At 41.5% G+C, this 27,477-nt stretch overlaps 2 protein-coding genes across 2 annotated transcripts in view; one reads left to right on the forward strand and one right to left on the reverse strand.

Annotated features, from left to right (window-relative positions):
• LOC148775501 (ninein-like protein) overlaps positions 1-27,477 on the reverse strand; it is a 271,660-nt gene that overhangs the window by 65,287 nt on the left and 178,896 nt on the right. The window lies entirely within an intron of this gene.
• Positions 30-22,837, forward strand: LOC148775502 (ankyrin repeat domain-containing protein 26-like). The gene is made up of 8 exons (XM_088844329.1): positions 30-819; positions 1,346-1,535; positions 2,406-2,556; positions 15,518-15,614; positions 16,220-16,248; positions 16,343-16,415; positions 19,616-19,795; positions 22,615-22,837. The coding sequence occupies exons 3-7, from the start codon at positions 2,530-2,532 to the stop codon at positions 19,672-19,674; spliced, it is 285 nt and encodes a 94-aa protein (XP_088700455.1). The 5' UTR covers positions 30-819; positions 1,346-1,535; positions 2,406-2,529; the 3' UTR covers positions 19,675-19,795; positions 22,615-22,837.

A 27,477-nucleotide genomic window follows, 5' to 3' on the forward strand; every position in this document is an offset into this window, starting at 1 on the left:
GGTGTAAAGGTAGGACCGTGGTGTGAATATCAATACGGAGCCTGTTTGTGTATAGTGTAGTAACGCATGCTCACCTTGTCTAGCACTGCTCTAGAGCTACGGATATATTACGGTGCTGTGCATCTTGGAAATATGTTTTGTGTTGAAAGACAGTGACAGAGAGTGTATCCGCTGAGCCTCTGATCATCCTTGCTGTACCTGAATTTATAATGATTATATGTACATGTTTGTGATTATTTTATTTCTCTTTCTTTTCTACTAGACTGCAAGCTCAGCAAGAGCCAGGGTCGTCTGTTTTATCTGGAGAGCTTCCAATACTGTCTTCCACGTGGTCGACACTCAGTGTTTGTTCAGTGTATGGAGGCGTGACCATGAAAGGCGCATCGTTTATGCTCAGAGATTGCTCACATCAGTGGGTTTCTATTTCTGTGTGTTTTCTTCTTGTTGCAGATTGTGTTAGCTTGTGGAAAATTCGGGATGCAATTCTTTGGTGTGGGAGTTAAATGGAACTTTAAAAAAGCCACTGTGAACTACTCAGAAGAGAAATTAAAAAACTGGAGAATAAGGTTGGCGAGCTTCAGAAAGAACCGTCCCAAAGAAAAGAGGTGAGTCACAGTTAGGGATCAGAAAGTGGAGTGGCAACGAGGGCTCGGCAGCTGGAGGTACTGCACATTCCTAGTTTTAATGATACATTTGAACTGTTATTTACTTTGATACTGCAGAGACGTAGCTGTGTTATAATTTTTAACTTACCCTCTGGGATTTTACAAGGGAGAACACGTTGTTAGTATTGTGGAGTGTGAAATGCATGGAAATAATGTAAGTTCTTAACAGTGAATGCTTCTCATGACTTACTGTATATTTTTCCAAATCCTCATTTTCGTGATCATACAGAAGTCCACCATAAGGGAAACCTCATTCATGATTCAACAGATTGACTTTCGGTTGCTTTTCACTTTTCTGTCTTATGTTTAATAGTACAAGGAACATCTTTTCTACAGATTCATTTCTACGTTTCTAATGATTTTGAATTCATTTTCTTTAGTTATAGTGTATTATTTGTTAAAGCATGAGAATGTTTGGAAACAGTCTTTGATCCATATTTCTAAACTATTCTTAAGAGAGTTTAGATTGCTTTTCATTCCCACCCACAGAAGTATGAAGTAGCCATTTTTCTCAAGACAGAAAACAAAAATTTATGCTGTTTTATTCTTAACCCTCTGCATGAAAACAGTGATCATTCTTAAGTGTTCTTCATTGTATTTCCACCCATTTTACTATTTTAAACATTACGAAGAGGGAATGAAAGTTACTGCAGCAGCGAATAGTCTCATGTTTTTTTAAGAATTTTGCAGACTGACCTTCAAGCAAGAAGAAAAGAATAGAAGCAATGCTGATATGTTATATGAAAATATTAGGGAGCAGTTAGGAAGAAAGGAAGACCAATATAGTAAAGAAGTTGAAATTAAACAGCAACTTGAACTCACTCTCAGAGCCCTAGATGGAACTGAAGACAGAGAAATGATCTGAATCAGGTAGAGTAATCGTTGGTGAAACTTTCAAATTTCTAACACCATTTCATCTATATTATTTATAATATCCCTTTTATTTAATATGTATTATTTAGATTTCAAACAAAATGTTATCTCAACCTAGGTATGAACTGTGACATTCAGAGTTTAAGTGATTAGTTTCTTGCCATTCTTGGCTTCCAGTAGATGCTCTGTATGTGTTTTCTGAGTGGAGGAATGGATGTGCTGCTGAAGCTAAGTCGCTTCAGTCGTGTCCGACTCTGTGCAACCCCAGCCCAGCAGGCTCTGCCGTCCCTGGGATTCTCCAGGCAAGAACACTGGAGTGGGTTGCCATTTTCTTCTCCAGTGCATGAAAGTCAAAAGTGAAAGTGAAGTCGCTCAGTCGTGTCTGACTCTTAGCGACCCCATGGACTGCAGCCTACCAGGCTCCTCCGCCCATGGGATTTTCCAGGCAAGAGTACTGGAGTGGGTTGCTATTGCCTTCTCCGAGGAATGGATGTAACTTGAGCTTAATTATTAACATAATGATTGGCACTTTTGATCCCTTAGACAAAGTAATCTTCTTAATTCCAATCCATGTATTAATTTTGGCTTTTTTAATGTTAAAAGAGGCTAACTTGCCTTGAGACTGTGAAGGAACTAGTTAAATGCTTTGTAAAGAAATTTCCTTTCACAGTACTATATCTGCATGGTTTTGCTCTGTGATAAATTTATCTGACATTTAAATTAAGATCCGAGTTAATCACATGGGATAAAGATCCCTGTGCTTTAAAAGGCTACTTCCTTTATTCAGTTTTATTTCATTGTATATTCTAAGCTTTTAACTGTTTTCTCTTTTTCTTTTAATGGTATCTACCCAAAAACTTCATGTAGTGTCTCTCCATGTTTTGTAAGAGCGACATATGACACTGAGAAGCAGCTTTCTGGAGAACGGAATGCAAGAATCTTACAGGAGGGAATCCTGGCCAATCAGCTTGCCAAACAGAAGCAGAAAGAAATGGCTAATAAGGAAATGAACTCTGAGGTATTTTCTGTAGTCATGTACGTGTGTGTATGTATCTGTGTATGTATGTATATTATAAAGGAAGAGTATGTACCATAGAAAGTATAGAGGCTTGCGAAAGCCCATACATCTATATTTTGAGGAGGGATGACATTTTTCATGTGTCGGATAAAGTAACAGTTGTAATTCCAATCGATTTGTCTTCAGCCGTCAGGTAGGGACATACGATGAGCTCATCCAAGGAGAGGCCTTTAATATTTTCCGTAGGAATTGATCTCAAAATTCTTGCAACTATATCGGAGGAGCCGGCACCCTCCTCCAATTGCACTTTAGGCCAGGAAGACAGCGTGTGCTCCACCCCACCCCCCCTATCGACTGCGCTATACACCCAAGTCCCTCTGCTTTGCAGTGAGCGTGTGCGTCACTCCGTGCACGTCCTCACCTTCAGTGTCTAACCCAGCGTTCGTTCTTGGCTCCACTGTCATTTCTTTAACTGATGCCCTGTCAATGACCTTTGCACATCATTTACAGTTTTCCAATTTGTAAAAACTGCAAGATCAGTTGTGAAAGCATTTTTGAACACTAAAAAGTAACTTCTTCAGAATAAACTTATACAAGTCCCGCCTCCTCTGCTCCCCACCAAGGAAAACCACGCCTCTTGCTACTAGCAATAGATACTTAGTTTTTGGCAGTGATTTCCTTCCTTGATGGATCATTGGGGTGTTTTGTAAGTCCCGCTGATGGTGAGGAGGGAGCGCCTGGGCGGTTCAGAGGCTGTGCTGTGGATGCCGTTCTCGTGAGAAAAGCAGCACTGTGCTCTCTGTCATGTCCTATTTCAGTGCAAGGGACTTTTGGAAACAGTGATGGCTGCGACATAACATGTATTTAGTGACAAGTAGTAAGTGTTTTTCGTTGTCTTTCGCCCTATCTTACTATTGTAAACATTATGAAAAAGTATTGAAAGTTATGGCAGCAGCAATAACTTGCTTGTCTCGGAAGCGCTCTCTAAATTTTACCCATCTCCCATGAGTGTCTGCACGGTGAGTGAAGGTGGAGGCTTATTTTGGATTGATATATTGGTTCTAGAGAAGTGAGTGTGGTTTGATGCAAGAGGACTAGTAGAGTCCGAAGACCTGGTGAAAAGCCTGCAGCTCACTTATATTTCTAACTTCTTCCTTTCCGGACTCATTATAGCTAATGAGTTAATTGATGTTTGTAGAAGTGCTTAGTGCAACTATCAATAGGTATAATTCTTGTAGTGGACTATTACAATGTTAGAACGGTAGTATATTCTCAAGAAAAAAATTTTTTACAAAATTTAATCCGTTTAGATATGTACAGACATGGGGTCGCAAAGAGTCGGACACGACTAAGCAACTGAACTGAATTGAACTGAACTGAAGGCTCTTTCTTGGGGTAGCTGTATAGGTTAGGTATCAGATGTATTTTTTTTAAAGCTAAGAAGCAAGTGGTGATGTTTATTGCAGGTATTTGTCATATTTCTTGGGATAATTTTATTTTTCTTCATGTCAATTTAATTTGGGAAATATTTCAGCCTTGAATCATTTATTCTTATGGCCTGTCAACTGTTTAAAGGCATCTACTTGTCATTCACTCATAATTAGGGTCTCAAGTGGTGAGCTTTACCAAAACACTTCTTGATTTACTCTTCCATCTGCTATTTATGATTTACTTAGAACATTTTTGCAAACAATTTGCTCATAATTGTGATTTTCAATTCAGTCACTTCTGTTCAGTTCAGTCACTCAGTCGTGTCCGACTCTTTATGACCCCATGGACTGCGGCACACCAGGCCTCGCTGTCTGGCACCAACATTTGGAGTTTACTCAAACTCATATCCATTGAGTTGGTGATGCTGTCCAACCATCTCATCCTGTGTCGTCCCTTTCTCCTCCTACCCTCAATCTTTCCCAACGTCAATTCAGTTCAGTTCAGTCACTCAGTCGTGTCTGACTCTTAGCAACCCCATGAACCGCAGCACGCCAGGCCTCCCTGGCCATCACCAACTCCCGGTATCTGCCCAGACCCAGGTCCGTCGAGTCGATGATGCCATCCAACCATCTCATCCTCTGTCATCCCCTTCACCTCCCACCCTCAATCTTACCAAACATCAGGGTCTTTTCCAATGAGTGAGCTCTTCGGGTCAGGTGGCCAAAGTGTTGGAGTTTCAGCTTCAGCATGAGCCCTTCCAATGAATATTCAGGACTGATTTCCTTTAGGATGGACTGGTTGGATCTCCTTGCAGTCCAAGGGACTCTCAGGAGTCTTCTCCAACACTGCCGTTCCAAAGCATCAATTCATCTGCGCTTAGCTTTCTTATAGTCCATCTCTCACATCCATATATGACTACTGGAAAAACCAAAAAACTAGAAGGACAGTGTAATGTCTCTGCTTTTTAATATGCTGTCTAGGTTGGTCATAACTTTCCTTCCAAGGAGTAAGCGTCTTTTCATTTCATGGCTAGAGTCACCACCTGCAGTGATTTTGGAGCCCAAGAAAATAAAGTCAGCCACTGTTTCCCCATCTATTTGCCATAAAGTGATGGGACTGGATGCCATGATCTTAGTTTTCTGAATGTTGAGTTTGAAGCCAACTTTTTCACTCTCCTGTTTCACTTTCCTCTACAGGATCTTTAGTTCTTCTTCACTTTCTGCCATAAGGCTGGTGTCATCTGCATATCTGAGGTTATTAATATTTCTTCCGGCAATCTTGATTCCAGCTTGTGCTTCCTCCAGCCCAGCATTTCTAATGATGTACTCTGCATATAAGTTAAATAAGCAGGGTGACAGTATGCAGCCTTGATGTACTCCTCTCTCAATTTGAACCAGTCTGTTGTTCCATGTCCAGTTCTAACTGTTGCTTTCTGACCTGCATACAGATTTCCCAGGAGGCAGGTCAGGTGGTCTGGTATTCCCATCTCTTTAAGAATTTTCCACAGTTTGTGGTGATCCACACAGTCAAAGGATTTATCATAGTCAATAAATCAGAAGTAGATGTTTTTCTGGAACTCTCTTGCTTTTTCAGTGATCCAGCGGATGTTGGCAATTTGATCTCTGGTTCCTCTGCCTTTTCTAAAGCCAGCTTAAACATCTGGAAGTTCACGTTTCACGTAGTTTGAAGCCTGGCTTGGAGAATGCTCATTTGAAGGATGAATAACTATCGTTTGGATACGCGCGTGTCCACTAAGACTGAAGGGCGGCAGGATTTGAGAGCAGCAGGGATGGAATGAGTCAGGGAGTGGGCTGTAGGGGCTGCGGTCCAGAGGGAGGTGGAGGCCAGGTTATCGAGGCTCCTTGAAGGCCATGGGAGAAACCTCATTTTTTAAATTTCATTTTTCTTTTATGTTGGAATGTACTTGATTTGCAATTTTGTGTTAGTTTCTGATGTACAGCAAGTTGATTCAGTTATATGTATACATATATCCCATCTTTTTTAGATCCTTCTTCCCATGTAGGTGAGCACAGAATATTGAGTAGAGTTCCCTGTGCTATGCTGGTCCTTGTGGTTAGCCACGGGCAAAGGTGGGGAGGAGGGATAGATTAGGAGTCTGGGATTAACATAGGCACACCACTAGTTATAAAATAGATAAGCCACAAGGTAATGACCTCATTTTTTCACTGAGATAGGAATCTATTGGAAAGATCTGAGCACTGAATAGAATATGTGACTTTCTCTGAAGTTTATCAAACCTCTAATAAGAAGGGCAAAATGTTTCACAGTGTGGAATTTTCCACCACTTGTCCAACTCTCACATCCATACATGACTACTGGAGAAACCATAGCTTTGACTAGATGGACCTTTGTCGATAAAGTAATGTCTCTGCTTTTTAATAATGCTGTCTAGGTTTGTCATAGTTTTCTTGGAAGAAGCAAGCATCTTAATTTCATGGCTGCAGTCACCATCTGCATTGACTTGGAGCCCAAGAAAATCAAGTCTGTCACTGTTTTCAATGTTTCCCTGTCTATTTGCCATGAAGTGATGGGACCGGATGCCATGATCTTAGTTTTTTCAGTGTTGAGTTGCAAGCCAGCTTTTTCACTCTCTTCTTTCCCTTTCATCAAGAGGCTCTTTCGTTCCTCTTTGCTTTCTGCCCTAAGGGTGTGGTCATCTGCATATCTGAGGTTACTGATATTTCTCCCCAAAATCTTGATTTCTGCTTGTGCTTCCTTCAACCCGGCTTTGGCATGATGTCCTCTGATCTAAGTTAAATAAGCGCAGTGACAACATACAGACTTGATGTACTCTTTTCCCAGTTTGGAACCAGTCTGTTGTTCCATGTCTAGTTCTAACTGTCGCTTCTTTACCTGCATACAGATTTTCTTGGAGGTAGGTAAGGTGATCTAGTATTCCCATCTCTTGAAGAATTTTCCACACTTTGTTGTGATTCACAGAGTCAAAGGGTTTGACACAGTCAATAAAGCAGAAGTAGATGTTTTCCTGGAACTCTCTTGCTTTTTCTATGATCCAGTGGATGTTAGCAATTTGATCTCTGGCTCCTCTGCCTTTTCTCAATCCAGCTTGAACATCTGGAAGGTCTCGGTTCACGTACTGTTGAAGCCTGGCTTGGAGAATTTTGAGCGTCACTTTGCTAGCGTGTTAGATGAGATCAAAGTACATATGTTGGCGTTGTGTATTATTAACATCACATAATAGTAAAGTGATTTATAAACTCAGTGACAGAGCATCTTATTAGGCAGTTGTGAGACAACTCCGACAGGAACTGGCTGACACCCTAAGAAAGCAGTCTATTTTGGGGGCTTCACTTTAGGTCACGTCACATTACTGTCCTAACTTGGAAGTTGAGGCACAGGATTTAAGGAACAGCTGACTTCAACTCACAAGTCAGGTAGGTGTGAAATTTGATGTGTCAGCGGTCAACACATAGGATAAAGGGTTTTAAGACACTGATTTTCTTTCGTATTTTCATTACAAGTAATTTACTACACTTTTATTATCTTTAAATGCACTGTTTCTTAAACTCTGACTTTCATCCTGCCGTTTGCACTGTATCTTTTTTTCTTATATTACATACCCTTAGAAAAGTTGGGAATTGTGCCTCATTCTTCACAGAAGTTGATAGACGTTTTTTAGTGATAGCCATGTTACCGTGATAAGGCAAGCCAGATAAAATCAGAGGATAATGTTTAATGAAACGTTCCAGAAAATTGTCATTTCGCATCTTTACTGTTGTGAAGGCTGTAGAATTCTGTATATATTTATTTTGTGCAATTAAGAATAACTTGTGCAGAAAGGGTATTAAGCAAATCAGTTGAAGTCAGGCATTGCCTTCTTTTCTTTTCATTTTATATATATTATAAAGGCATGGAGGTACTCAGATGGTGTATAGTACGTTCATCCAAACTGGAGAATTAAGAAGATTATCTAGATCCTTCCACTGAAGTGTTTTAAAAAGCTGTTGAGATATAATTTAGGTATCATGGAATTCACCCCCTCATCATGTGTAGTTCAGTATCTCTTAGTCTAGATGGGTGTCACCTGTGACCACAGTCAATTTTAGAGCATTTCCATCAGCCCCCATCAGAAACCCTGCATCCCATAGCCACCACCTATGCCCCGCCCCATCTTCCTCAGTCCCAGGCAACCCCCAGGCTATCATCCGTCTCTGGAGACGTGCCTGTTCTGGGTATTTTGTGTAAATGGAATCATACAGTCTGTGCTCCTTTGGGATTATCTTTTGTCATTTGGTGTCATGTTTTCGAGGTTCATTCATTGTGATGAACTCCTGGGGACCCCTGGATGGGTTCTCCAACTAGTTTTGCATTTTTAGAATGTCATATGAATAGAATCTTGTATCTTGCTTTTTGTTTTTTTTTAAATATTGTCATCCTTTATATAGATTTTATTTCTCTCGGGTAAATACCTTGGATGGGTTTCTTCAATCGTAAGTTAAGTGTCTGTTTGCCTTTATAAGATAATGCAAAACTGTTTTCCAAGGTGACTCTACCCTTTTGCATTTGCATTAGCCTTGTGTGAGGTTTCCAGTTGTTCTTCATGCTTATCTGTACTCGGTATTGTCAGTTTTAAAACAAGTGGATATTCTAATCTCTGTGTGGTGCAGTCTCAGTGTGGGCTTAGAAATGCTTCCACCTGTGAGTGCGACCGGACAATCTTTGTCTTTTCCTGACTCATATCACTAAACGCAATGTTGTCAGGGTTCACCTGTGTTGTCACAAATGCAGAATTTCCTTCTTTCCTGTGGCTGAAGAATATTCCATTCTGTGTATTAATAGTTATGCCACATTTTTCTTCATTTGCTGATGGATACAGGTTGTTTCCATGTCTTGGCTTTTTTGATTCATGATTCAGTGAACATGGCACTGATTTCTTAGAGGTCCTGATATCATTTTGCTTCTGTATATACTCAGAAGAGGGTTTTCTGGATGGTAGTTCTGTTTTTAATTTTTTGAGGGTCCTGCATTTGGACTGTTGCCCATAATGGCTCCCAGTTGCCATTCCCACCAACGATGCACAAGTGTTCTCTTTCCTCCAGATCTTGCTAACACATATTGTCTTTCATTTGTTGGATCACAGCCATAGTAACAGGCTTCTCTGGTAGTTCAGACAGTAAAGAATCTACCTGCAATGGAGGAGACCTGGATTTGACCCCTGGGTCCCAGAGATCCCCAGGAGAAGGGTATAGCTACTGACTCCAGTATTCTTGGCTGGAGAATTCCAGGGAGAGAGGAACCTAGTGGGCTACAGTCCATGCGGACACAAAGTCAGACAGGACTGAGTGACTACCACAGTCATACAGCCATAGTAACAGGCAGGAGGTGCTATCCGATTACGGCTTTGGTTTGCATTTCCTTGATGGTGAGCTGGTAATTTTGTATGTCTGTTCAGAAGCTTCACCTGTTTTTCAACAGTCAGGTAGTTTTGCTGTTTACTTGTATGAGTTTCCTATATATTTTGGACCAGATTGATGGCTTGCAAATTATTTCCTCCCAGGCCATAGGTTGCCCTTTCATTTTATTGCTTCCTGTTATGACTACCTAGACAGCATATTAATAAGCCGAGACATTACTTTGGTAACAAAGGTCTTTCTCGTCAAGGCTATGGTTTTTCCAGTAGTCATGTATGGATGTGAGAGTTGGACTGTAAAGAAGGCTGAGAGCCGGAGTATTGATGCTTTTGAACTGTGGTGCTGGAGAAGACTCTTGAGAGTCCCTTGGACTGCAAGGAGATCCAGCCAGTCCATCCTAAAGGAGATCAGTCCTGGGTGTTCCTTGGTGTTCACTGGCCACCGGATGCAAGGAGTTAACTCTTTTGAAAAGACCCTGATGAGGGAAAGTGGAGAAGGGGATGACAGAGGATGAGATGGTTAGATGGCATCACCCATTCAGTGGACATGAGTTTGAGTAAGCTCCAGGAGTTGGTGATGGACAGGGAGGCCTGGTGTGCTGTAGTCCATGCGGTCGCAGAGAGTCGGACACGACAGAGCGACTGAACTAAAGTTGTTGCAAAGAAGCTTTTTATTCTGGTGTAATCCAACTTACCAGTTTTTCCTTTTGTTGCCTGTCTTTCTAGAATCCTGTCTAGAAAATAATTGCCCACACCAGTGTCAAGTTCTTTGTCTGTTTTTTTCTGTTTTCTAGATTTAGGTCTTACCTAAAATCTTTCCTTTGAGTTAGCTTTTGTATATGGTGTGAAATAGGGTCATTTTCATTCATCTGCATGTGAATACAGTTTTCCTAGCATAATTTGTTAAACTAATCTTCCCCATTGTATGCTCTTGGAAGCTTTAGTGGAGATTATTTGACTGTAAAAGTATGTATTTATTTCTGGAATCTCGATTCTGCACCACTGACCATTGGTTTTCATGTCTGTACCATGCTGTTTTCATTACTATACCTTTTAATATAATTTGAAATCAGGCACAGTGATGCTTCCAGCATTGTTCTTTTTTGGGGGTTCTTTGGCTATTCAGCATCTTTTACAGTTCCACACAAAGTAGATATTTTTTTCCATTTCTGTGAAAAATGCCACTGAAATTTTGATAACAATTGCTCTGAATTTCTAGATCACTGTAGGTAATGTGGGCATTTTTAACAGTATTAGTTCTTCCAGTCCATGGATATGGATATCTCTCCATTGACCTTTGTCTTTCTCATCAATCTCATAAAGTTTTGAGTGCGTAGATGGTTCACTTCCTTGGTTGAATTTGTTCCTCGGTATTGTGTTCTTTTAGGTGCTATTAGAGATCGGATTGTTTTCCTCATTTCCTTTCCAGATAGATTGTTGGTGGTGTAAACAAATGCAACTGCTTTTTTGCATTTTTTGGCATATGGATTTGTATCTTGCAACTTGATTGGATTCATGTATCCTAATCCTTTTGTGTGTGAAGTCTTCAGGGTGTTTTATGTATAGGATCATGATATCTGCAAACAGAGATAGTTTTACTTCCTTTGTTCCAATTTAAATGTCTTTATGTCTTTTTTTTTTTTTTTGCTAGTACTTCTAGTACTGTGTTTAATACAGTTGACGTGTAGCAAAACTTTCAGTTTTCCCCATTGATTATGATGTTAGCCATGGGCTTTCATGATCTTAGCCTTGGGGGCCTCCCTGTTAGCTCAGTTGGTAAAGAATCCACCTGCAATGAAGGAGACCCCAGTTCGATTCCTGGGTTAGGAAGATCCACTGGAGAAGGGATCGGCTACCCACTCCAATATTCTTGAGATTCCTTGGTGCTCAGCTGGTAAAGAATCTGCCTGCAGTGCGAGAGACCTAGGTTCTATCTCTGGGTTGGGAAGATCCCCTGGAGAAGGGAAAGGCTACCCACTCCAATATTCTGACCTAGATTATTCCATGGACTCTATAGTCCATGGCATAACAAAGAGTCAGACACGACTGAGTGACTGTCACTTTCACTTTTCGTTCTTTTCATAAGTGGTCTTTACTATATTGAAGAAATTTCTTTTCTATTTTATTGAATTTTTTTTAAATGATGAATGGGTTTTGAATTTTGTTAAGTGTTTTCTCTGCATAGTCTTACTTTTAATTCTTACATGAATTTTGGTAGAAATGAGCTTTGAATCCATTTGGTCCTAAGATGGAACACTGGGCTGGAAGAAGCACAGGCTGGAATCAAGATTGCCAGGAGAAATATCAATAATTTCAGATATGCAGATGACACCACCCTTACGGCAGAGAGTGAAGAGGAACTAAAAAGCCTCTTGATGAAAGTGAAAGAGGAGAGTGAAAAAGTTGGCTTAAAGCTAAACATTCAGAAAACTAAGATCATGGCATCTGGTCCCATCACTTCATGGGAAATAGATGGGGAAACAGTGGAAACAGTGTCAGACTTTATTTTTTGGGGCTCCAAAATCACTGCAGATGCTGATTGCAGCCATGCTTACTCCTTGGAAGGAAAGTTCTGACCAACCTAGATAGCATATTAAAAAGCAGAGACATTACTTTGCCAAGAAAGGTCCATCTAGTCACGGCTGTGGTTTTTCCAGTGGCCATGTATGGGTGTGAGAGTTGGACTGTGAAGAGAGCTGATCGCCGAAGAATTGATGCTTTTGAACTGTGGTGTTGGAGAAGACTCTTGGTCCCTTGGACTGCAAGGAGATCCAACCAGTCCTTTCTAAAGGAGGTCAGTCCTGGGTGTTCATTGGAAGGACTGATGCTAAAGCTGAAACTCCAATACTTTGGCCACCTCATGCGAAGAGTTGACTCACTGGAAAAGACTCTGATATTGGGAGGGATTAGGGGCAGGAGGAGAAGGGGACGACAGAGAAGGAGATAGCTGGATGGCATCACCGACTCGATGGATGTGAGTTTGAGTGAACTCTGGGTGATGTTGATGGACCGGGATGCCTGGCGTGCTGTGATTCATGGGGTCGCAAAGAGTCAGACACGAGTGAACCGAACTGAACTGAAGCTAGTTGTTTTGGTTTTTTTTAATTAATATTTAAATCTCCTTATTTGTCACTGGAGTGTTGAGTTTTTCTATTTTTTCTTGTTTTAGTCTTTACAGGGTGTATGTTTCTCAGAATTTATCTATTTCCTCTAGGTTTTCCAATTTGTAATTGTTCATCAGTAATAATGGTTTCTTATGATTATGCTTCTTTATTTCGAAGGTATCTGTTGTAATGTCGCTTTCCTTTCTGTGTTTATTTCAGTTTCCTCTCTTTCCTTCTTACCTTAGGTAAGGATTTATTGATATTGTTTGTTTCTTTTGAAAAATGCACTTCCAGTTCTTGCACATGCACACCGGGTATTCTGGCCCACGGGCAATGTGTTTAGAGGTGTCGCTTAGCAATGATCGTTCTGGGATGAACGATTCCAAACCATTGAGCTTCCCAGCTGGGAGGTTGTGGCGGGCTGGCTCTGCCTTACCTGTAGGGTTTAGGGGACTGTGAAGAGCCGAGGGGGAGGTGAGGTGTGTTGGAGCCCATAGGCTCTGCGATGAGGGAGATTTGGGGCTACAGGAGTGAGAAGAGCATATCGACCTTCAGTTCCTCCATCAGCCCGAGGAGAGACAGAGGTACAAACCATTTTGCATTGTTTAAGTAGCAGTGGGGCTTCCCTGGTGGCTCAGATGGTAAAGCGTCTGCCTACAACGTATTAGACCAAGGTTCAATCCCTGGGTCAGGAAGATCCCCTGGAAAAGGAAATGGCAACCCACTCCAGTACTCTTGCCTCTAAAATCCCATGGATGGAGGAGCTAGACAGGCTACAGTCCTTGGGGTCACAAAGAGTCGGATACGACAAAGCGACTAAACTGAAGTAGCAGGGCAGAGGGCCTTTATGGCAGCCGTACTTGAGGTAACAGAAAGTAACGATGCCCTGTTTGAAGGTGGCAGCTATGGAAGGAGATAGGAAGGGCCTGATGTCTTCGTTGCTGGCAGCCACTGCCTGGTGATCCAGCCGTGTATGAAGTCAGCATCCAGGTTCTGTGGATGCTGTGAGATCTTGGCAAAACCTGTCTTAACTGGGTTAAATGTAGGCAGTTTTTAAAAGTAGGGTATTTTCTTAAGAAGACATTAGAAAAGCTTCATGGAACTCACTATTCATTTTAACAGAGTATCTCTGAGAGCGTTCCACAGAAGTTTGTGGATCATTTATCTGGCGATCAAAGAGGAAAAAATATATTAAATGGACAAGTAGACGGTAAGAACTGTATTTTATAGAAAGGTTATTTGACAGAACATTGATTTAAAATGGGAATATTTTAACAGGCAATAAAGACAAAAAACAACAAGCACCTGTCACATGCGTAGTGAGGCAGAAGACGAGAAGAGGAGGGAAATTGTGTATCTCATAGGGGTCAGCCACAGATTAAATTGAGAGTCCAGTTTAAGGAGCTAAGTTGTTCGTTCCTGGACTTCTTCGATGTCCACTTGTTAAGACTGTCCAGTGCAGGGGTGTAGGTTTGATCCCTGGTCAGGGAACTAAGATTCCATGTGGCACATGGACAAAAGAAACAATTATTAGTTCTGTTTCAAGATACTCTACAACCAAAGGAAGGCCGAGAAATAAGAGGAAAGAGGGAATGAACGATGAGAGAGGCAGAGGGCACAGGGAAGAAATGAAGGAAAAGGAAGGCCATAAGAGAGGTCTTTAGAAAAAGGGAGCATATTTGACACAGACGGTGAATATGAGGTGAGCTTCCGGCACCAAAACGTGTCAGAGAAGAACAGCAAAGTTCCCCCCTCTTCTTGTTGACTCGTTATTAGGAAGACATTCAGAACTGTGGTCCCCGGGCGTGCAGAGCGGTGTGTCATCCTCTGGGGGAGTGTGGGTGTAGGTGCTCAGCTGTAATGTGTGCAAGTTGGTGTCACATGAAGTGTTGCTGCTTTCCAGGATGGGGTCACATGGGACAAAACAAGAGAGCTGGAAAGAAGGAGAAAGCAGGGGGTGTGATGGGGAGACCAAGGCACCCATAGCCTCATAGAAAGTCCACTGGAAGGTTTCCAACTTCTAATGCCATTTCAGTTTGGGGGGATGTGTTCTTGTGAGAAAGTGGAGGCTGAATTTCAGGAGAATGAATTAAGTGGAAGTCATGTAGAAGCAGACTCCGTATAGACCAGAGTTTCTCAAATTTTAGTCTCCTGGGGACCTTTATGGGAAGTGCACATGCTGAGCAGGAGGTCTGAGATTTTGCATTTCTAACAAGCTGTCTGAGTAGCAAGGGTGTAGCCTTGCGTTTAGAGAAATCTGGAAGAAGAGCATTGGCTAGTGCAGGCCTAACAGGATCAAAGAAAAGCATTGTTTTGTGTTTCTTTCTGAGCATGTCTATAGCCAGAGGGAAGCAAAGAATTGAAGTAGCGTTATAGGCGTGAGATACCATCCCTAAGCAGAGAGGGAGAAAGCAGTGGTGGGGATGAGCCACAGGATGAGTGTAAAGGGGAAGAATTCAGACCACGGAACCAGAGATTCTGCTTCACAGAGGAAGGATCTAATGAAAGGAAAAACGTGGGAAGCAAGGCCTCAGGTGAGTTTGGAGTTGATGAGGAACCTTGAGAGAACTCCTTCCAGAGGCTTCCGTGTATTTGCACTGAAAGAGATAAGATCATTGTTGTTCCTGACAATACTACGGGAGGCAGGAGGGGGTGCTAGAAGTAGGGTCAACCCCAGCTACTCCAAGTAACTATAGACATCAAAGATGTATGTTGTACTGGTATTTGTGATTCAAATTAGATTAATTTGAATATGGAGGGATTGACTTTTTTTAAGATAACTGATTTTTTGACAGTTGTTTCACAGAAATCCTTTTAAGCATTAGCGTGATGTACCCAACCAAACTAAGTTTTGAAACAAAACAGATTGATAGGGTTCATTCCCTAAATGCTAGAATTGCTATTTTCAATAAATACCTACACTGATTTTAGAACATGCAATATTTTTAACATCTAATAATTCTGTGGCAATTGATTACTTCCTTTTTGATCATTGTATTTCAATGTTGAGAATTTATTGTACATTATTTCGTAGGTGTGTCTTATGTCTTCTTGCATGAGTGGATCGAGAAACATTAAGATGGCTAAACTAGAGGAGCCAAGACATGCAGGCATACCAGTAGCCCACATGGGTATGGAAAAAAAAATGAATATTTTTTTGAACCGTTTTTCTACAAGTGTATATGCGAGCTACTCAGTTCATTACTCTTTCTCTGATGAGAAATGAATTATACATTGAGCTGAACTGTCATCCCAACTGTGCACTTCTTAAATGACTGGACAGATTGAAGAACATGTTAAATCCCTGTAGTATAATAGTGTAAATGGTACTGCTGTGTTGCATTCAAGATACACTGTTGCATTTTGCCATCAGCTTTCACATTTGTCTTCTTGGAGTCATGGTTTGCTCCTCTGATTAAGATCCATTTTCTTAATGTCACATCGGTCTGTGTGCTCTTTGATATTTTCTAAAGTCATTGAAAACATGATGTTACTTTTGAAATCTTAATGCCTGTTTTGGTAAACCTGTATTCCTAATTTTTCTTCACTATCTATAATGGATTCATGGGTCTGTCTTGCCGGTGTCCTAACATCCCCCTAAAAACAAGACACTGAAACCAAATGCATTCAATGTCAAGGCTGAGCATGAGGATTCTGCTCGGTACTAACTCTGCATGAATGTACAGCTTGCTTTCATATTACATGTAATTAACTCTGTGTCCCTTTTGCCTTTTAGATTCTCCTGAGAAATGTCTTAATGTGAAGGTATAAATGTTTATGCTTTTATCTTGAATTGTGAACTGTGGATTGTATCATATGTACATTATTTATTAATCAACTTGTTTCCAAACCCAGTCAGCTCGCAGTCGGAGTGAAAGATTCTGTTCGTAATAAAACAGTCGGAATGAAGGATCCAGAAACATCTCCTTCAGGTAAATTTTGCGATACACACTTAACTCTGGCTCCTGCATTGCAGGCAGATGCTTTACCATTGAGCTACCAGGGAAGTCTCTTCTGAAAGAGGGACACTGAAATATTTGAAATGCTAGCTCTTCGTACTCCTAACTTCTTTTTGCAAATTTAATTAAAGAATTGGACATACGTAAGGCAAATGTAATCACAGAAAACTAGTCCATCTGATCACCTGGACCACAGCCGAACGTGGTCCACTGGAGAAGGGAATGGCAAGCCACTTCAGTATACTTTCCTTGAGAACCCCATGAACAGTATCAAAAGGCAAAATGATAGGATACTGAATGAGGATTCCCCCAGGTCGATAGGTGCCCAGTATGCTACTGGACTGCAAGGAGATCCAACCAGTCCATTCTAAAGGAGATCAATCCTGGGTGTTCATTGGAAGGACTGATGCTAAAGCTGAAACTGCAGTACTTTGGCCACCTCATGTGATGAGTTGACTCACTGGAAACGACTCAGATGCAGGGACGGATTGGGGGCGGGAAGAGAAGCGGACGACAGAGAATGAGATGGCTGGATGGCATCACCGACTCGATGGACAGGAGTTTGAGTGAACTCCGGGAGTTGGTGATGGACAGGGAGGCCTGGCGTGCTGTGATTCATGGGGTCACAAAGAGTCAGACACGACTGAGAGACTGAACTGAACTGAAGGGAAATGTTATCGTTGGTATCCATGTTTTGCAAGAAAAGATATTTGCAAGCATATGAACAAGAAATGTTCAAAATGTAAGCTTGAACTCCAGATGTTTTTGTATATGATTCGATACCCTTACGCGCTCAGTTTGGAATCTCTATTCTCTCAGGAATTCTCAGAGATTATTAGATCCTGAGATTTTTCCAGTGTCCAAAAATGCTTATTTGAACTCTGACCTTTACTTCGATTAAAACTTGACTTGCTAACGTGTCAGCTGTATTTCAGCTTATAATAATTTGATTTTAGTGTTGTTACACAGATGAATCTAGGCCAATCAGATGTTTTGATTAGCAGACTCTGTGTGTGTGTGTGTGTGTGGTGTCTTTGATTATTAGAAGTAGGGGAAGTAATCATCCTTTAGATTCGATAGACATAATCTTTTAAAACAGTGATTCTGAAAGTTGTTGGCTTTAGGATCCTTTTATACTTCTAAAAATTATTGAGCATTCCAAGGAACGTTGTTTAAGTCTATTGTAGTTCACTGTATTGGAAAATAAAAATGAAAAACTTAAAATCCAAGCACACACAATCATAGTTGCTAATTCCATTAGTCCTCAGTGCTGTGATAGCACATATCGTGTCTCTGAAGTACCCCACTGTGCTCTCAGAACAGAATGAGAATGGAAGGAATGTTTAGTGTTTTTGTGAAAATAGTTCTGACCTCTTGGACTCCCGACCCGATGGGTCTCTGGACTTCAGCGATTCTGAGGGGATACTTGAGAACCATTGTTTTAAACCATTGAAATGGTTGGATGTGACATGATAAAGGGGCCCTTGTGTTGACACAGGGTTTTGAGTTTCCCTTTTACACTTCTTGCTTGTTCCTTTGACTTCTCAAGAATTTTAGATCTGACAGTTTTAGTTTTGTGTGGTGTATTCATTCCTGTCTCATGGCCTTCTGTGCTCTTTGGATCCAGTGTGGTCCTGCTGCTGCTGCTGCTGCTAAGTCACTTCAGTCGTGTCCGACTCTGTGTGACCCCATAGACGGAAGCCCACCAGGCTCCCCCGTCCCTGGGATTCTCCAGGCAAGAACACTGGAGTGGGTTGCCATTTCCTTCTCCAATGTGTGAAAGTGGAAAGTGAAAAGTGAAAGTGAAGTCGCTCAGTCGTGTCCGACCCTTAGCGACCCCACAGACTGCAGCCTACCAGGCTCCTCCATCCATGGGATTTCTAGGCAAGAGTACTGGAGTGGCTTGCCATTGCCTTCTCCGAGTGTGGTCCTAGACTTACCTATTTTCACATGGAAACAATTAGCCACACGCCGGGCTATCATTTCTTATATAAGTTTATGATGTTTTTGTTTAGTCGCTAAGTCATGTTCAACCACTGCGACCTCATGGACTGTAGCCCGCCAGGATCCTCGGTCCAAGAGATTTTCCAGGCAAGAGGCAAGAATGCTGGAGTGGGTTGCCATTTCCTTCTCCAGGTTATGATGTTTATCCAAGGCTTTAAAAATGAGTGAAGACATTTGTCCATTGAGGAAGGACCGTCTCAGTGAAATTAAAGTGGTTGTTGGTGGTGGTGGTGCTCAGTCGCTGAGCCGTGTCCAACTCTCTGTGATGCCATGGACTGCAGCCAGGCCTCTCTGTTCCTCACCAGTTCCCGGAGTTTGCCCACGTTCCTGTCCATTGAATCAGCGATGCTGTCCAACCATCTTATCTTCTGCCGCCCCCTTCTCTTCTTGCCCTCCCCTTCTCATCCTGCCCTCAGTCTTTCCCAGCATCAGATGCTTTTCCAGTAAGCCAGCTGTTTGCATCAGATGTGCCAAGTATTGAAGGTTTAGCGTCAGCATCAGTCCTTCCAATGACTGTTCAGGGTGGATCTCCCTTAGGATTGACTGGTTTGATCTCTTTGCTGTCTAGGGGACAGGGGACTCTCAAGAGTCTCTCCAGCACCACAGTTTGAAAGCATCAATTCTTTGGTGCTCAATCTTCATCATGGTCCAACTCTTACATGTGACTACTGAAAAAACCAGAGCTTTGCCTGTACGGACCTTTGTTAGCAAAGAGATGTCTTTGCTTTTTAATATGTTGTCTAGGTTTCTACGATTAGTTAAAGTAGTACCACTCATTAAAAGTGTTTTTAAAACCATGGTCTCTAGAACACACAATATTGTCATGGAAAAGTAAATGTAAAATAAATTAGAGATGAATTTTGTTAATAAAATATTTGTGTGTTGTAGGAAAATAATAAGTTCTAATGAAATACAGAGTATGTAGTAAAAATTGAGTGAATCAAAGTAATACTAGAAAATAAAACATAGAACAAATGAGACACGCTAGTTAACATCTCTTCATGAATGACAGTGATATGTGAGATGGAGTAACCTCTGAAGGAGTAGTGAGTTTGAGGGGAAGGAGGACGTGGAACTGATTCTCTGAAGAAAGACTTTGTACGAGGTAGTCAGTGTTGTATTCTTACTCAGGTCCTGATACATGGAGACTTTGTTTTCACATTTTTCAGATTGGGATTCGACTAGTTCGAACCTCAATAGTGAGACTTGTCAAAGAGCCGGCATTTGAAAGTTGATGATCAGCGTCTGCTGGTGTCCCAATCACTGACCAAAAATCAGTCAGCACCCACAGAACTCGGACAGAAGACCGTAACACATAAAGAAAAAATGAAAAGGCAGCGGTGTTTCTGGTAGGGAATTCCATGCCCCGTTACCCGTGCCAGTCTCTGCTGCCAGAAAACAGAGAAAGCAAAGAAGGTAATACAGAAGCCCAGGGCACTCAGCCATGCGACACCTGGGCTTGGCCTTAATGTCCTTCTGACGGTTCCGGATTAGATTTGTGGCAAAACCTACCTTGTGCTGACTCCTTTTATGCAACCTGCAGCCAAACAATACCTCAAGCAAGGTGTTTGCATTCTCCGTCTGACCATAGTAATATAATAAAAAACAAAGAGAGTTTGGAGGAAGCAAGTACATTTAGGCTAGTATTTAGCATACATCTGAGAGTGGGTCAGTTCAGTTCAGTTCAGTCGCTCAGTCGTGTCCGACTCTCCGCCACCCCATGAATCACAGCACGCCAGGCCTCCCTGTCCATCACCAACTCCCGGAGTACACTCAAACTCATGTCCACAGAGTCGGTGATGCCATCCAGCCATCTGATTCTCCGTCGTCCCCTTCTCCTCCCGCCCCCAAACTTTCCCAGCATCAGAGACTTTTCCAGTGAGTCAACTCGTCGCATGAGGTGGCCAAAGTATTGCAGTTTCAGCTTTAGCATCAGTCCCTCCAATGAACATCCAGGATTGATCTCCTCTAGAATGGACTGGTTGGATCTCCTTGCAGTATAAGGGACTCTCAAGAGTCTTCTCCAACACCACAGTTCAAAAACATCAATTCTTCAGTGATCAGCCTTCTTCACAGTCCAACTCGCACATCCATACGTGACCACGGGAAAAACCATTGCCTTGACTAGACGGACCTTGGTTGGCAAAGTAATGTCTCTGCTTTTTAATATACTATCTAGGTTGGGCATAACTTTCCTTCCAAGGAGCAAGCGTCTTTTAATTTCATGGCTGCAATCAGCATCTGCAGTGATTTTGGAGCCCAAAAAAATAAAGTCTGACATTGTTTCCACTGTTTTTCCATCTATTGCCCATGAAGTGATGGGACCAGATGCCATGATCTTTGTTTTCTGAATGTTGAGCTTCAAGCCAATCTTTTCACTCTCCTCTTTCACTTTCATCAAGAGGCTTTTGAGTTCCTCTTCACTTTCTGCCATAAGGGTAGTGTCATCTGCATATCTGAGGTTATTGATATTTCTCCCAGCAATCTTGATTCCAGCTTGTGCTTCTTCCAGCCCAGCGTTCCTCATGATGTACTCTGCATAGAAGTTAAATAAGCAAGGTGACAATATACAACCTTGACGTACACCTTTTCCTATTTGGAACCAGTCTGTTGTTCCATGTCCAGTTCTAACTGTTGCTTCCTGACCTGCATACAGGTTTCTCAAGAGGCAGGTTAGGTGGTCTGGGATTCCCATCTCTTTCAGAATGTTCCACAGTTTATTGTGATCCACACAGTCAAAGGCTTTGGCATAGTCAATGAAGCAGAAATAGATGTTTTTCTGAAACTCTCTTGCTTTCTCCGTGATCCAGCGGATGTTGGCAATTTGATCTCTGGTGCCTCTGCCTTTTCTAAAACCTGTTTGAACATCTGGGAGTTCACGGTTTACATACTGCTGAAGCCTGACTTGGAGAATTTTGAGCATGACTTTACTAGCCTGTGAGATGAGTGCAATTGTGCGGTAGTTTGAGCATTCTTTGGCATTGCCTTTCTTTGGGATTGGAATGAAGACTGACCTCTTCCAGTCCTGTGGCCATTGCTGAGTTTTCCAAATCTGCTGGCATATTGAGTGCAGCACTTTCACAGCATCATCTTTCAAGACTTGAAATAGCTCACCTGGAATTCCATCACCTCCACTAGCTTTGTTCGTAGTGATGCTTTCTAAGGCCCACTTGACTTCACATTCCAAGATGTCTGGCTCTAGGTCAGTGATCACGTTATCGTGACTATCTTGGTCGTGAAGATCTTTTTTGTACAGTTCTTCTGTGTATTCCTGCCACCTCTTCTTAATATCTTCTGCTTCTGTTAGGTCAATACCATTTCTGTCCTTTATCGAGCCCATCTTTGCATGAAATATTCCCTTGGAATCTCTAATTTTCTTGAAGAGGTCTCTTGTTTTTCCTATTCTGTTGTTTTCCTCTATTTCTTTGCATTGATCACTGAGGAAGTCTTTCTTATCTCTCCTTGCTATTCTTTGGAACTCTGCATTCAGATGCTTATATCTTTCCTTTTCTCCTTTGCTTTTCGCCTCTCTTCTTTTCACAGCTATTTGTAAGGCCTCCTCAGACAGGCATTTCGCTCTTTTGCATTTCTTTTCCATGGGGATGGTCTTGGTCCCTGTCTCCTGTAGCCGGATTATATTTAGAACTCTGGGACTCTTTGTGAGTCCTCGGTAGACAAGTAATTATTGAAAAAAATAAAGAATATTTATATTAAGGTGATTTTTAACAGCTTGTCCTCTGCAGTCTTAAAGCGAAGAGGATTGACATGTGAAGAAATAATTTACACTTCAGGTGTATATCTATCCCTGGAGAAGTCTTTAAAGATACCCTAGAAAAATCTACAAAGTACTCAGGTAGCTACAAGGAATGGGACAGCTGTTTATCTGGGGAAACACAGCTGTAATCAAGGGCAACGTCACAAAGTAGGTTGAGTCTTAAAAGATGAAAAGTAGTTTGTCTGAAGAGTACAGGGAAGCATTTCAGATGAAGGAATTGAAGAAAGCATAAAAAGTAAGGTGAATTTTGTAACTAATAATAATAATGCAGTTGAAGCATTGCATGTTGTTCAAAAGGTACTGTGATGAAGTACAGAAGAAAATATACTGTGACTTTATCTGTCTGTCCTGCATTTTGAAATTTTGTTTGGTTTCTGATTGTTTTTTTCACAGATGCATGGATGAATTCATGAATGAATCTTTCAGGTGTTTGTGTGCCTGTATCCTGGTGACATCTGGTATTTCCCAAATGGTTTGTTGAAGTTTTTGATCATCGGGAGTATTTCTTAAAGAAGTAAATATTCATCTGAAGACAAAGATGAACTTAAGCTGTCATTTGATACAATCATTTAAGTCGGTGTTTTAAATAAAGATTATGCCTTTTATCTAAATATAATAAGTTCAGTTCAGTTCAGTTCAGTCGCTCAGTCGTGTCTGACTCTTAGCGACCCCATGAACCACAGCACGCCAGGCCTCCCTGTCCATCACCAACTCCCAGAGTTCACTCAAACTCATGTCCATCAAGTCGATAATGCCATCCAGCCACCTCATTCTCTGTCGTCCCCATCTCCTCCTACCCCCAATCGCTCCCAGCATCAGAATCTTTTCCAGTGAGTCAACTCGTCGCATGAGGTGGCCAAAGTATTGGAGTTTCAGCCTTAGCATCAGTCCTTCCAATGAACACCAAGGATTGATCTCCTTTAGAATGGACTGGTTGGATCTCCTTGCAGTCCAAGGGACTCTCAAGAGTCTTTTCCAGCACCACAGTTCAAAAGCATCAAATCGAATCTTCGTCGATCGGCTTTCTTCACAGTCCAACACTCACATCCATCCATGACCACGGGAAAAACCATAGCCTTGACTAAACGGACCTTGGTTGGCAAAGTAATGTCTCTGCTTTTTAGTATGCTATCTAGGCTGCTCATAACTTTCCTTCCAATGAGTAAGCGTTTTTTAATTTCATGGCTGCAATCAGCATCCGCCGTGATTTTGGAGCCCAAAAAAATAAAGTCTGACACAGTTTCCCCCGTTTCTCCATCTATTTCCCAAGAAATGATGGGACCAGATGCCATGATCTTTGTTTTCTGAATGTTGAGCTTCAAGCCAACCTTTTCACTCTCCTCTTTCACTTTCATCAAGAGGCCTTTGAGTTCCTCTTCACTTTCTGCCATAAGGGTGGTGTCATCTGCATGTCTGAGGTTATTGATATTTCTCTTGGCAATCTTGATTCCAGCTTGTGCTTCTTCCAGCCCAGCATTCCTCATGATGTACTCTGCATATAAGTTAAATAAGCAGGGTGACAATATACAACCTTGACGTACTCCTTTTCCTATTTGGAACCAGTCTGTTGTTCCATGTCCAGTTCTAACTGTTGCTTCCTGACCTGCATACAGGTTTCTCAAGAGTCAGCTCAGGTGGTCTGTTATTCCCATCTCTTTCAGAATTTTCCACACTTGATTGCGATCCACACAGTCAAAGGCCTTGGCATAGTCAGTGAAGCAGAAATAGATGTTTTTCTGAAACTCTCTTGCTTTCTCCATGATCCAGCGGATGTTGGCAATTTGTTCTCTGGTGCCCCTGCCTTTTCTAAAACCTGCTTGAACATCTGGAAGTTCACGGTTCACGTATTGCTGAAGCCTGGCTTGGAGAATTTTGAGCATGACTTTACTAGCGTGTGAGATGAGTGCAATTGTGCAGTAGTTTGAGCATTCTTTGGCATTGCCTTTCTTTGGGATTGGAATGAAGACTGACCTTTTCCAGTCCTGTGGCCATTGCTGAGTTTTCCAAATTTGCTTACATATTGAGTGCAGCACTCTCACAGCGTCATCTTTCAGGATTTGAAATAGCTCAATTGGAATTTCATCACCTCCACTAGCTTTATTCGTCGTGATGCTCTCTAAGGCCCACTTGACTTCACATTCCAAGATGTCTGGTTCCAGGTGAGTGATCACGCCATCGTGATTATCTTCGTCGTGAAGATCTTTTTTGTACAGTTCTTCTGTGTATTCTTGCCACCTCTTCTTAATATCTTCTGCTTCTGTTAGGTCCATACCGTTTCTGTCCTTTATCGAGCCCATCTTTGCATGAAATATTCCCTTGATATCTCTAATTTTCTTGAAAAGATCTCTTGATTTTCCTATTCTGTTGTTTTCCTCTATTTCTTTGCATTGATCGCTGAAGAAGGCTTTCTTATCTCTCCTTGCTATTCTTTGGAACTCTGCATTCAGATGCTTATATCTTTCCTTTCCTCCTTTGCTTTTCGCTTCTCTTCTTTTCACAGCTATTTGTAAGGCCTCCTCAGACAGCCATTTTGCTTTTCTGCATTTCTTTTCCATGGGGGTGGTCTTGGTCCCTGTCTCCTGTACAATGTAATTTTACCTAAACATGCAGATTTATCAGGAGAACTAAACTTGGAAGTGATATTGGAGGAAGAAAAAGAAAAAGTTGAAGGAGATGAAAGGAACCATTCACAGATAAGTAAAAGTATAAATTGAAATTTCTGCCTTAGAACCATTTTCTCTGCTTTAGCAACACAATGCAGTCTGTAACAGTGTCCATAACAAGTAAAATGACTTTCAAAATTACCCTTTTCGAATTGATAGATAATAACTTAATAGTTTTTATAGCACTTTAATTTTATATTCTGTCGTCCACTTCTCCTCCTGTCCCCAATCCCTCCCTGCATCGTAGACTTTTCCAATGAGTCAACTCTTCACATGAGGTGGCCAGCGTATTGGAGTTTCAGCTTTAGCATCAGTCCTTCCAGTGAATACGCAGGATTGATCTCCTTTAGAATGGACTGGGTGGATCTCCTTGAAGTTCAAGGGACTCTCAAGAGTCTTCTCCAGTACCACAGTTCAAAAGCATCAATTCTTCAGCAATCAGCTTTCTTCACAGTCCAACTCTCACATCCATACCTGACCACTGGAAAAACCATAGCCTTGACTAGTCAGACGTTTGTGGGCAAAGTAATGTCTCTACTTTTTAATATATTATCTAGGTTGGTAATAACTTTGCTTCCAAGGAGTAAGCGTCTTGTAATTTCATGGCTGCAGTCAATATCTGCAGTGATTTTGGAGCCCCCAAAATTAAAGTCTGACACTGTTTCCACTGTTTCCCCATCTATTTCCCATGAAGTGATGGGACCAGATGCCATGATCTTAGCTTTCTGAATGTTGAGCTTTAAGCCAACTTTTTCACTGTCCTCTTTCACTTTCATCAAGAGGTTTTTTAGGTCCTCTTCACTTTCTGCCATAAGGGTGGTGTCATCTGCATATCTGAGGTTATTGATATTTCTCCCGGCAATCTTGATTCCAGCTTGTGCTTCTTCCAGCCCAGCGTTCCTCATGATGTACTCTGCATAGAAGTTAAATGAGCAGGGTGACAATATACAGCCTTGGCGTACTCCTTTTCCTATGTGGAATCAGTCTGTTGTTCCCTGTCCAGTTCTAACTGTTGCTCCCTGACCTGCATATAGTTTTCTCAAGAGTCAGCTCAGGTGGTCTGGTATTCCCATCTCTTTCAGAATTTTCCACACTTTATTGTATCCACACAATCAAAGGTATAGGCATAGTCAATAAAGCAGAAATAGATGTTCTGGAACTCTCTTGCTTTTTCCATGATCCAGAGGATGTTGGCAATTTTATCTCTGGTTCCTCTGTCTTTTCTAAAACCAGCTTGCAGATGTCCATCTGCAGACGAAAGGATAAGAAAGCTGTGGTACATATAAACCATGGAGTAGTACTCAGCAGTTAAAAAGAATACATTTGAATCAATTCTAATGAGGTGGATGAAACTTGAGCCTATTATACAGAGTGAAGTAAGCCAGAGAGAGAAAAACCAATACAGTATAGTAATGCATATATATGGAATTTAGAAAGATGATAACAATAGCACTCAACAACCTTTTGCTGTCTTGATGAGACAGCAAAAGAGACACAGATGTATAGAACAGTCTTTTGGACACTGTGGGAGAGGGCAAGGGTGGGTTGATTTGGAAGAATGGCAAAACCAGCTTGAACATCTGGAAGTTCACGGTTCACGTATTGCTGAAGCCTGGCTTACAGAATTTGGAGCATGACTTTACTAGCGTGTGAGATGAGTGCAATAGTGTGGTAGTTTGAGCATTCTTTGGCATTGCCTTCCTTTGGGATTGGAATGATAACTCCCCTTTTCCAGTCCTGTGGCCACTGCTGAGTTTTCCAAATCTGCTGGTATATTGAGTGCAGCACTTGCACAGCATCACCTTTAAGGATTTGAAATAGCTCTACTGTAATTCCATCACCTCCACTAGCTTTGTTCCTAGTGATGCTTTCTAAGGCCCACTTGACTTCACATTCCAAGATGTCTGGCTCTAGGTGAGTGATCACACCATCGTGATTATCTTGGTCGTTAAGATCTTTTTTTTTTTTTTTTTTTACAATTCTTCTGTGTATTCTTGCCACCTCTTCTTAATATCTTCTGCTTCTGTTAGGTCCATACCATTTCTGTCCTTTATCGAGCCCGTCTTTGCATTAAATGTTCCCTTGGTAGCTCTAATTTTCTTGAAGAGAACTCTTATCTTTCCTATTCTGTTGTTTTCCTCTATTTCTCTGCATTGATCGCCGAGGAAGGCTTTCTTATCTCTCCTTGCTGTTCTTTGGAACTCTTCATTCAGATGCTTATGTCTTTCCTTTTCTCCTTTGCTTTTTGCTTCTCTTCTTTTCACAGCTATTTGTAAGGCCTCCCCAGGCAGCCATTTTGCTTTTTTGCATTTCTTTTTCATGGGGATGGTCTTGATCCCTATCTCCTGTACAATGCCAGGAACCTCCGTCCATAGTTCATCAGGCACTCTATCAGATCTAGTCCCTTAAATCTATTTCTCACTTCCACTGTAGAATCATAAGGGATTTGATTTAGGTCATACCTGAATGGTCTAGTGTTTTTCCCTACTTTCTTCAATTTAAGTCTGAATTTGGCAATAAGGGGTTCGTGATCTGATTCACAGTCAGCTCCTGGTCTTGGTTTTTCTAACTGTATTTAAAAGCAAAACAAAAA

Source organism: Moschus berezovskii, chromosome 15 (genome assembly GCF_049115385.1).
Source record: "Moschus berezovskii isolate FMDL1 chromosome 15, NW_MosBer_1.0, whole genome shotgun sequence".
Classification (NCBI taxonomy): domain Eukaryota; kingdom Metazoa; phylum Chordata; class Mammalia; order Artiodactyla; family Moschidae; genus Moschus; species Moschus berezovskii.